The sequence below is a fragment of the Protopterus annectens genome, chromosome 4.part0 (genome assembly GCF_019279795.1).
Source record: "Protopterus annectens isolate FY-2018-M chromosome 4.part0, PAN1.0, whole genome shotgun sequence".
NCBI classification, from domain to species: Eukaryota; Metazoa; Chordata; order Ceratodontiformes; family Protopteridae; genus Protopterus; species Protopterus annectens.
In genome coordinates this window covers 292,363,828-292,376,421 of record NC_056733.1, presented here as the reverse complement: position 1 = coordinate 292,376,421, position 12,594 = coordinate 292,363,828, and the positions used below count along the sequence as shown (strand labels likewise).

General features: G+C 36.5%; 1 protein-coding gene across 1 annotated transcript in view; it reads left to right on the top strand.

Moving 5' to 3' along the window:
• Window positions 1-12,594, top strand: part of SUSD2 (sushi domain containing 2) — a 1,008,194-nt gene that overhangs the window by 812,841 nt on the left and 182,759 nt on the right. Inside the window, exon 11 of the mRNA XM_044068275.1 lies at window positions 7,452-7,700. Within this exon, the coding sequence (XP_043924210.1) occupies window positions 7,452-7,700 (249 nt within the window). The remainder of the gene's footprint in view (window positions 1-7,451; window positions 7,701-12,594) is intronic.

Here is a 12,594-nt window from a genome sequence, read left to right as displayed (position 1 = left end):
ATTTTCTTTTGAAAATTAGACTTTTTGCTAAGTGCTACAGCTTTGCAAGAAGAAGGATACAGCTGACTTCAAGTTCAAACATTGCTGCGAAAACATTTTAGCATATTGGCCTTTGTCATTTCATTGGGACTGCAGCATACGAACCTGTAGCTTAAGGGTTATCCAACAGAACAGTTTTGCAGCCCCATCTCCAAGTTTAGGGATTGGGTAAGTGCTTCAGATTTTGGACTAGCTACATAAATTTTTTGAGCCTCTCATTGTCCTGTGAAACTATTATTTGTCCTCTTTGGTTTGCCATTTTGGTTCAGTTTTACAGATCTTTTAAGATGAACTACAAAGAGTGAATGACTCCGGAAATGTGTATTTTTTAGTAATATACGTACGTGACAGTTAGTAACATTAGTGATCTGACTTATTCAGCCAGAAAATATAAGCCTAGTGTATATTAATGGAATATGGAAACTTTAAAAGCAGGGCTTTTGGAATCCTCTCCACCAACTAGTCAGCACTGCAGCTAGGGAGCAGTCAGTGTTTGGACCAAATAGCAAGAATGTCTAGTGTTACTAGGAAAAGTAGGATTTTGTGACTTTGTGTATGTGTATTTTATCTGGGTATAGATACACACACCATACTGATTACTGATTAGGAAAAGGTGAGTAAAATGCTGAATGGCTAAGTCAAATTTAAAATGTATACTGGTGTCTGGCTTGACCAAACCCATAATGAAAGCTGCGTTCAAGTGGGACAGCATACTGCCCACACTGGTGTTACGAACTGAAGGGCACAAGCTTAGATTTCTATGACTGTAATTATAGTAGTGGACAGAGGTGAAATATTAATTCAGTAACAAGTTACTTAAGTTCTCACCAATGTAATTTCAAGTTTGAATATATGTGAGCCGCTTATGCAGGCAGTGTTCTAAGTTGAAGTAGATTCTGTCAGTTTGTTTTTGAATCTGGTGTTTTATACATGAAGGACGATGCTTTGCCTTGCTCCTTAGCCATGCCTCTAAATTTCTCAGAGCAAGAACTCTGGACAAAGCCAAAAATAATGGTGGGAGTCATGAGACAAAGGTCCAAAAATAGGGACAAAATCTGAGAGATTTTAAATATTGCTCCTGTAAATTCAGATAGTTGCTAGTTTTTGCATTATTATGTATTTATGAGGGATATGAAGACTGAAATTCAAATGTCTGCCGTTATTTATTATTATTTAGTGACTTCAGTCTTGTTGGTATCCCACAATTCCATGGGAGTGGGTGGGGTTAGATTATTATGTATGCAAATGTTATGTTAATCAGTATACTGATTTTTGGCCAGTTGTGCCTACTTTTCATAGACCTTTGTCCAGATTTTTGATCTTTCCAGGTTGAGAGGTATGGTAAGGAATACTGCAACAGTGAAGAGAATATCTACTGTTATGGTGAGATTTTACACAATTGTACTTTAATAATGCATTTGTTGATTAAGATAGAACACTTATCCAACTGGACCATTTTCTGGCTTAGCCTGGTGTTTATAACTGAATTAAAAAATACAAGCTAAAATAAGAAGTTGGTTATACAGTCATGTGCATTAAGAAAATAATAAATATAATAAAGCATACAAAAATATTTACGAAAATCCAACCACATAAAAAATACTGCTGGTAGTAAGGAAACGGACAGCCCAATCTGCTTCTTTAACGTTTTCATTCAATGTATTTTACTGAACTTCATCAGAATTGCACCCATAGGACAATACACCTATTTAAATACCATATTTGAATAAATCACATAAAACAACCAACCAATGAAATCATAATTTCATCTAATTGACAATAAAGTGTTGTATCACAAAATAAAATTCAGACAATATATAATCTTTTGAAAAACACATGAAAAATAATGAATGAAATAAAATGTAAAATAAAATGTTTACACATAATAAAATAATATATATATGTATGTATACTTAATATCTTTGTAACTGTAAAAAACATTTTATACTTATATCATTCAAACCAGGTGATTGGTCAGCATTTAACAAAATTTGCCAAATTGCTTCTTTGTCAACCAGTATTTACATTTTGATAGTTTACATCCTTCGCACATGAAACGTGGTGTAGTGAAGGGTCAGTTTATACGGTTAAGTCGGTTGACTAGTGGTGATGAAATTTTTTTAGATGAAAGTGTTAAACTAAGACAGTTTTTCCTTGACAGGGGATATACAAATGATTGGTTAAATAGGATTATGGAAGAGGTTTCTGTTTTAAGGCAGAATAAAGCATGTCCTATTTTGAAACATGCAAAGGCAACTGTTGTAAACAGTGTTGATTCTTTAGTGAAGAGTGTTAATAAATATAGTTTATCTTTTGTTTTGCCTATTACTAATGAAATGACAATTATCAAAAATATCATTATTGATAATTGGAAGGTTATTTTAGGCAACAGTGGTTTAGCCAGTATTATAGGGAATAGTCCGATTTTCACTTATAAAAAAGTAACCAATATAAAGATGATTTTAGAGAGGGGCATTAGGAATTGTGTGCCCACTTGTAATTTAGTGTTGGGCACTTTCCCTTGTTTAGCTTGTAAACAGTGCAGGTTTATTAGCGGCACTTCTGAAATTAAGTTGAAGCACGACAACATGACCATCAATATAAAGGGGCATTATAATTGTAAGACTACTAATATAGTGTATATAGCGCAATGTGTCTCATGTGAACATTTTTATATTGGTAAGACTATTCGTGCTTTGAATAAGCGTATTTATGAGCACAATTTGGCTATTCAGAAAAAAGATATTTCAAATGCTTTGGCCAAGCATTCTTTACTTTGTCCTTTGTTCAAGAAGTTCACCTTTTCTATTTTGGAAAGAGTTGATAATTCTTTATTTAGTGGAGACTTTAAAACTATTTTAGAGTGTAAAGAAGCGATTTGGCAAATTTTGTTAAATGCTGACTAATCACCTGGTTTGAATGATATGATAAGTATAAAATGTTTTTTTACAGTTACAAAGATATTAAGTATATATACATATATATATTATTTTATTATGTGTAAACATTTTATTTTACATTTTATTTCATTCATTATTTTTCATGCGTTGTTCAAAAGATTATATATCGTCTGATTTTTATTTTGTGATACAACACTTTATTGTCAATTAGATGAAATTATGATTTCATTGGTTGTTTGTTTCATGTGATTTATTCAAATATGGTATTTAAATAGATGTATTGTCTTATGGGTGCAATTCTGATGAAGTTCAGTAAAATAAATTGAACGAAAATGTTAAAGAAGCAGATTGGGCTGTCCGTTTCCTTACTACCAGCAGTATTTTTCATATACAAAAATATTTATTGTATTAATCAGAATAAGGTTGGCAATAAGTTATTAAACATTTTACAGTAGGGGTAACCAGACTAGTATTGCATAATGAATATTGTAGACTATTGCATAATGAATGTTATAGTACACTACAAGCCCTAGTAAAGGAATACTATTTCTGTACTACATAATGAATCTTCACCAAAGCTATGAAAGCATAGTGTTCTTTACTGAGGTTTGCTTATCAGGAAGAGGAAGATAGTAGAGGAAGGATTTCTGGATGTAATATGTAAGAAAGGAAACTGTAGATGTGGTGAGGTTGGGAAGGTGGAGGAAGTGGAAAGCTGTGTGAGGAGAGTTTTGGGGGAATGAATTCATGTGCATAGTGGCTAGTGTAAGAGATGCAGGCAAGAGAGGGAGGGATATCATGAAGAACCTTTTTGGGAGATGGCAGTACATTTGTTAGAGCTGTTTTTGTTTTCTGAAGTAGCCCAAGCAGGGCAGAAAGAAGCCCTGAGCTTGGGTGTGTCTGGAAGGGTGGGGTCTGTGTGTAAGAAGCTGTGGAAGGAGTTTTGTTGTATCTGTAATGTGCTGGGATGTTGGGACTGCTGTAGTAGGTTCATTATCCTAATGTGGGGAGTAATGAGGGCTATTAGGACTCAAAAGAGTTGGAAGCATTAAGTGTATAGGATATGTTATTGAACTGTATTGTGGAATAGATTAAGATACAGCACTGGTTCTAAAGCAGCTACACTTGGAAGTATTTCAGCTGTTTGTATTAATTAATGATCAGTTGTAATGATTTAATATCTTTATGTATGGTTTCCCAAACTTTGGGGGCCAGTATAGAAAAAAGCATGCCCTACTTAGGTTGGATGCTGGAGTTTGCAAATGGGGTATAGTTACAGAAAAAGACCTTTTGATTATATGGAGGTAGAGTTATTTCTGGAATTCTCTAAGCAAAGTATGAGAAGCCCTCTTCTCATACCAGTTTGTGTGACAGCGTACCCAGATGGTAGGTTTGCCACCTTTCTATCTGGCAAAAATTAAACCAAAGCTTCAGCCCCTTGGACTTCCCACAACCCCTTCTGTTTCCACCTATTTCCCCACTCAGCTCACCTACTCTCCTGCACATTTTATATTTATTTATTTTATTTTACATTTGTTATCCGGGCTAGTCCAACTGGATATATGTCCATTTTCAGTAGAGGCTCGGGGAGATAAGCTCCACTAAACAGATAATAGCAACTTCAGGTACAGTACAAATTTAAGACTAGGATGCAATTGTTTACATAGCAACTTAGTAACCTTACTACTTAACATATTTAACAAAGAAATATAAATTATTTATAAGGAAGAGACATGTTCATAAAGTTGACAGCTTGTATACAAGTTCATACTCTATAACATAAAGGTGTACTTCATCACAAGGTGGAATACCTTCTTTTGATTTTTTCTGTTTTTTTAATAAGTCCCAGTTTGAAATGCATCACATTAGTGATGCTTTTTGATTAAATATTTATTCCATGGCTGTTTTTTCACAAACTCTGATATTCTGTTTGCACAGATAAATAGAAGACTGGAGTTTGCACAGTACATTCCAGACTACTGGACAAACATTCTGATTTCTGGGTAGTTCAGAAAAATATTGGATAGATGGCAATGCTACCAGAAGGAAAGGATCTCTTTGTGGAATGCAAGATTAAGCTAATGGAATTTTCTTTCAGGAGAATAGGTTAATGAACTGGTAAGGATACACAGCTGAACCATTGTTTTGTAAAGCAGAAACAATGAGTAGGAAATTATATCAAATTGAGGGAAGAGGACTTTTTTTTCCCAAGATGCTGGAAATTAGAAATTTTACCAGACCAGAAAAATAATTTTTAACTTTGGCTTCAGTAACTTGATTGTGATACTGGAAGGTAGGAGAAGGATCTATCCAGATTGCAAAGTATCTGTAGTATGGCAAAGTTTACAACCATTGGTTTTGGTTGTAGGAGATGGACTAGGAGTTATATAATTTGGAGACTCTTTGCAGAGTTAAGAAAAGCATTGTTTTTGTCTTTTTAACATTGAGTATTAGATTGTCTCATTATCCACTTATTTAGAGAGGTCACATCAAGTTCAAGTTGCTGTTTTATGATATCAGTTGTGGGCCAGATCTGTAGATGATCATGTCATCTGCATACATAGAAATGGGAGAAGACAGATATCCCAAGGGAGAGATATGAATTCCCTTAAGAAGTAAGAGAATGTGAGTTGTCCTGATGTTTTGATTGAGTCTGTATGAAGAAGGTCTACTGAGGGGGGTTGGCCTTCTGTCTTGTTTACTGGGCCCCAAAATTTCCTTTTATTGTAGTTTAATATATTCTGAGAGTTTGTGAGATAGTGGTGTGTCTTTTGGTGTTTTTCTAGCTAAGATGCATAGCAGGGTGTAGTGGTTTTGATTTTCTTTGGTTGGGCTGTTTTTGCAGGTTTTTCAAGCAACATTCCTCAGTTTATACAATAATTTAAGTTCCTTTGTTAACTGTGTGTGTGTGTGTGTGTGTGTGTGTGTGTGTGTGTGTGTGTGTGTGTGTGTGTGTGTGTGTGTGTTTGTGTGTGTGTGTATTCCAGAGTCTAGAGATCAAAGGGAAGCATATGTCTTGAGATGAAAAGAAGTTTGGTCTGTGAGGTAGCTGATGTTTCTGAGTCACTGAGATTTAAAAATCCTCCCCCAGTAGATTGGACAAAGTTTTTCTTTCAGATTCTAGGGGTGCTGTTGAGTGTTTTTGTGGAAGGTGTTAAGTTAAGGTGGCTCTTTTATAATGGGGAAATGATGTTAAAAGAGATAAAGCAGGGTTCATTTTTGAGGGCTATAGAATGGTGATGTTATAGATTATAGAGAGTACAATAGCACAGTGGCACATAAGGTAGCATTGTTGACTTACATCAAGAGGTTCCCAGTTTTGATTCCCGGCTGAGATAACTTTTGTCTGGAGTCTGCATGTCCACCCCACGCTTGTGTAGATTTTCTGTGTGTGCACCAGTTTCCTCCCAAATTCCAGAATTTGTAAGAGGTGGATTGGACACTCTAACTAGCCACAGGTGTGAATTCGTATGCATGTGTCTAGTACAGAGGAACTATCATGCGTGGCTATCCAGCCAATGGAGTGAAGACTGGCTCTGAATAATGATCAGCACTGATGTGACACCCCAACTCCATGTGCAGAAATGGGAAAAAGTGGTTATGGATGGATAGTGATAACAAGGTCCAACAGAAAGTTTTTTCGGAGTGTAAGTTACTAGAAACCATTAAGAAGGTATTGCACTGTTCATAACGTAGATGTTACTTGTTCTCAACTTAAATGTCAAGATTCACCTCTTGAGCTTTGCTCTTGAAGTGCATTTCTTGATATTAATGCCTCAAGCACATTGCAACTTGATTATAATCAAAGGTCTAAACCTGATTTTATATGCCTTTTACAGAATTTGGAGTGTAATCACAATGCTCCATTAACTGCATGTCTTTTTTAGAGACACTCAAATAATTTTGTAAGCTAAATGAACTTATGCATTTTGCTATGAATTTTATAATATTTATATGACAAAAGGAAATTTTTGTTTTTCATGTTTTTGATGTTTTGTGATGTATATTTACTTTTTCGTGTTGTTGCATTCACAATTATGCCATTTGATTGTTATGTCTTATACCTTAATCATTAAGTAACCTGAATTTAATTACATGCTGATGTTTCTTATAGTAGTCTATAGCCAATTTCCATTTCTGACATCACTTCTAAGTAACAAAATCACTGTTTGTGCATGTTTAATATGAGTTCATCACAGATGATTCTTTGTTTTATGTTTATGAATTTGACAAGTTTCAAGTGAATTGGCAAAAAATTAGCATTTTTTTTTTATACCAGTGATGTTTGGGTATAATTGTACTAATATTTTCTTTTCTGATTCACACTGAGCAGTTAATGTTCTTTTATAGGTTGGCTCACTGCAGATTAGAGTTCACACCTATAATACCTTTAAAAGAGAGTACTGGGAAGTACTTTGTGTTCATTGGAAAGCACAGGCCTACTTTCCCTAATAGATACATAAGTAGATACCGATTTGAATCAATAGTTAATAACATTGTTTGTGTTTCTAGGAGTCTTTGTCTATTCAGCCATCCCTGAGAATGTTACAGTCATGTTTCCATCTGGTGCTGGAATCGAGGTTCGAGGCCAAGGACGAGTTATCTCTGTGACCATACTGTTGCCTGAGGAGTTTGTGAACCGTACTGAAGGAATTTTAGGGGTAATGAATAATGATCCAGCAGATGATTTTGTATTCAGAAATGGGACAGTCCTACCAGTCAATGCTAATGCAGAACAACTCTTTGAATTTGGGGCCAGCTGTAAGTAAACTCACTTATTTTATTTGCGAGTTGTTCAGTATATGTCACACCTCGACATTGTTTTTCTTTCCTTTGTTGTGTGGGGTTCTAACATAAAGTTTTTAGTTTGTAATGCATGTATGGGTACTATTGACCCCCTTGAATGAGTGTTATGTCAATAGCTGTCTAGTCAAGTGCATATGGTTAACTAGGCAACTGATTGACAGGTGTATGAGATTGCAGAAATCCAGGGGTTGGAAAATTTGCCCTTACCTTATGTTGCAGGGTCTCAGAGTTAGTATATATAGTTAGTAGCAGATATGAGAGGTGTAGGGGGGGCTTGTTCTCTGCAAAAAAGTATGTTTATTTAATTTTTTAATAGTGAAAGATTACATGTGATGAGGCTATTTCTTGGTGCATGTGTACTGGCATGTAGGCATTGGTATTTTCAACATTTTGATGTTGACATTCTGACAGTTGACAGTCGATGTTTTCACTCTTTAGTGTACATACATTTTAAAAGAGTGTACTTAGCGAATATATTACATTGATGGGGGCATGCTTAAAAGTAACAAGCAATAATAATTGTTTAAGTTTGCTTAAGTTTTAAAACATTGCCTTCAATTTGTAATATTAGAGCTCACCCATGAAATTACAACTCCTAAAACTCCTTACAGTGCACAGAGTTTGGAATGGGTTTATATTTTAAAGTAACATGCAAGCTTATAGCATCATTTATGTTTACAGTAGCTAACATTGTGTTAGTATTAGAGTTAATTGAAGTGAACAGCTGGCCGCTTCATAAAAGGATGGTGTGAGTGTTGTGGTAAGGGACGTAAGCCAGCTTGACATGTTAGTTGTCCATACTATACACCATTCCTCATGTCCAGTTTAAGTGAGATGTGCCTGTTGAAAATCATAAGAAAGGAATTTAGCAGTAATGGCTGGTCTGTTTTAGCTAGATGCTAGGTGACATAGTAGAATTCAATGAGAAAACGTCATAATGGGGCTGAATTAGTTCAGTCCAATCAAAGGAATCCAGATCTTAAAGCTCAAAGCATATGAATATCTCCTCCAGAACACCTCAAAACAGAAAAGAAACTGAACAATGAGACTAAACATCAAAAAGTCCTCTGTGACAAATTAGCTGCATAGTAGGTACTGTTTGATAGTAACTAAACACTTTTTCATGGAAAGAGTGGTGACTACTGAGCTAAAATAGCTTTAAGATGAGTCAAGGATTGATTTAGTAAGCTGTTTTAGAAAGGAGCAGGGTGTAGATGTCATGTGTCACTGCATAGAAAGGGGGAATTACTATTGTAAGTGTAAGGAATGTGGGTATCCACAGAAGTCTGAGTATATTAATAAGCTTTTTCTGTTGTGAATGGGCATTTTACAATTGATATACTTTGGTCGACACAGGTGGTTAACAGTTGTGTAAGACTACACAATCCCAAGAGTTAGGATATATGATCTTTCCCCGGTGATTGTGCTATCTTGGAGTTGGAATAAATAATTAGCAAGGGGTGTGGGGGTGCTGGGAGGTGCACCCCCCCTGTAAAAACACTGTTTTAAAATTTGCATGATCCAAGGGATTACCTTGGAGAATATGCTGAAGCGTACTGATGCTTATTGATATTAGTGACATTGACATTTCACCACCTTGGCTGTTGCCATTATACCCATATATGTACACACATAAACACACACACACACACACACACACGTATATATATATATATATATATATATATATATATATATATATATATATATATATATATATATATATATATATATATATATATTTATATGTATATGGAAACATAGCATTTTGTTAAATGATCAAACCACTGAAAGTCAATTCTTCTAAAACTTTTCATTTAAAACTCTTTTTATCAAAACCTCAACTCGAAAAGCTATGCTTCCATACACATGTATGGGTTACCTACTCATAATCTAACCATAATTTGATCGATAACCAAAAGACTGACAACAAAATAGTGACATTGCAAAATGTTGGCACAGTAAAAACATTCAGACACAAAATACTGACAAAATGGAAGTCATACTAGGGGAATGTTTATGCTCTTTCCCCACTGCTGTGTGACCTCAGAATTGGTATATATAATTAACAAGGGGTATGGGGGTGCAATTCCCCACATGGGGGATACAGGGAGGATTGCCCCAAATGTAAAAACATTGATAAAATAAGTTTTGATTTTGTCAGCTTTTTCAATGGCTTTCTATGAAGTTAAATTTTGCCACTTTTTTATGTTTTTAGGGGGGCAACCCCCCTGCACCCCCATACCGCCTGCTAATTATATATGTAAATACTCTGAGGTTACACAACTGTGGGGAAAGGGCATAAACCCTTCCCTAGGATAACTTACATTTTGTCAGTATTTTGTGTTTAGATATTTTGTAGTTTTGTTATAGTTTAGATATTTTGCTGTCAGTCTGTTGACTGTTGATCAGATGATGTGTCAGCAACCCATATATTTATATGTCTATCTATCTACATATCTATATCTATTTATAGACAGACAGATAAATCGATATAGATGGAAAGATACACGTATGATACTCATCAAGTTAACTTTTTATAAATGAATAAAAAAACATGTTTTTTGGGGGGACTGTGCCTCCCATATCCAACTTATAAAGTATATTAACACTAAAGTCGCACTACAGCAGAGTGAGACAGTTCTTGCTTTTCTACCAAACCAAATTTTCTTCATCCTAAAATTACAGTTTTAAGTATCATATGTATAAAATGATTTAGTGATGACCATTATACTCTTCGTTACAAATCTATAGTATATATGTTTGCTATAGTTTGTGATATAACAATTTATGATAGGAATCCATTAAGAGTTCATATTTTTTATGTATGAAGTATAGGTTCATAGGTTTGCACTAGACTATCGGTCCTAGGGCTTATACAAGCCTAGCCATAACAATTCCCTGGCTATTTCTTCCCACACTATTTACTTCCCTGGACCCCTGTCTAGCAGGGCGACTGACATGATCCCAGAGGTGAATTTCCTTTCTCCCATCCAATCGTCAAGGTTCCTTTTGAAGAGGCCTAAGAGGCGCTCTGCTTGACATTTATGGGCAGTCTATTCCAGAGTCTGGGGAGTCTCTGGGTCAGGAACCTATCCCTCCAGCATGTTTTTTTATTGTGATGACAAGGTTTGGATCCCTGGAGCGTGTGGCTCTGAGGGATTGGGATTTCTTTAAGGGTAGCATGTCCAACAGCTCTGGGTTTGACATGGTCTTGTATGTTAAGTAGAGATCACCTCCGAGTAGACGATATGTGACAGAGTATAACTGGAGTTTTTTAAGGCGATCAGCATAGGGTACCTGCTTTAGGCTTGTGATTCTTTTAGTGAGGTATTTCTGCGGCCTTTCCAGTTGTTGCAGATGTCTTGAGAGGTACATACCAAATGGGGAATTGTATTCTGTAATGGGTCTAATGAGGGATGAGTACAGTGGGACAAGACCTCCTTTTTTCTAGATGAAAAGCCCTTAGTGATGAAGTGTGCCACATAGAAGGATTCCCTAACTGTTGTGGTGATGTGGTTATCGAAGGTGAGACCACTGTCCACCTGTGTCCCTAAGTCTCTTATCACACTTTTGGTGTTTAGTGTACTGCCACCTATGTGGTAATTCACGGGTACATGTTTTTTTTCCAAAGGGGATAACTATACATTTCTTGGCATTGAGCTTGAGCCCATGGCTCTGGCAACAAGCATCTGTTTCTGTAAGGCCCTTTTGTAGAGTATCCACATAATTTGGGGATTCAATAATGGTTCCCAGTTTGCAGTCATCTGCGAACTTTGTTAGCCAGAGTCCCTTAGTGTTGGCATGTACTTGCGAGAGGTAGATGCCAAACAAGAGCGGTCCCAGGACTGAACCTTGAGGTACTCCACTTGTCACTTGTCTGGAGCTGGATTTGGAATCAGCTACTTTTACAGTGTGGGTTCTATCAGTAAGTCAGTTGGCAACCCATCGAGTGATGTAGGGATTAATGCCCAGCTTAGTAAGTCTATCTATGATTCCAGAGTGGAGGATGGTGTCAAAGGCCTTGGCGAGGTCCAGATAGGTTGTGTGGACCGCCTTACCCTCGTCCACGGCTCTAGAGACTGATTTGAAGATGTCAATCAGGTTCAGGAGACAAGATCAGCCCTTCACGAACCCAAACTGGGTGGTGTCCAGTGTTTGAAAGTTGCCAATGTCTTTGTTTATAGGTTCCATGATAATACATTCCATGGCCTTGCAGATCAGGCTTGTCAGACTGATGGGGCAGTTGTTCTCGGGATCCAAGGTAGATCCCTCCTTGTGGAGTGGGATAACTGTAGCTGTGCACCACTCAGTGGGCACGAAGCCTGAGGTGAGGCTATGATTAAACATGACACTTAGGTGAGGTGCCAGTTCATTTTGTAGTTCATGTAATACACAGCCTGGAATGTCATCTGGTCCCATGAATGCTGTATTCTTAGCTTTGGAGAGTGTGGTTTTTACCTGTGTGGCTGTTATTACTGGAATTTGAAAATCTTCCAGTATTGAGATGGGCCGTTTAGGGGGTGAGAGGGGGGTGAAGTTGGCACTGAATTGATCTGCCAGGTTATTGGCAATATCCTTGGGATCAGTATATTTAATGCCATTCTGTTGTAGCTCTGAGCATTGCCATTTAGATTCTTGACATAGTTATAGAATGCCTTGTGGTTGTCTTTGGAATTTTTGGCAATTTTATTTTCATAACTAGCTTTGGAGGATTTTATGAGTGATCTCAGTGTCTTACTGAGGCTGGCAAGGGAGTTTTTTGCACCCTGGGATTTTCCTCTTTTCTGAAACAGTTTCTTCCTTTTGTTGTAAAGTTTGTTTATGGCAGGGGACCACCAGATTGGCT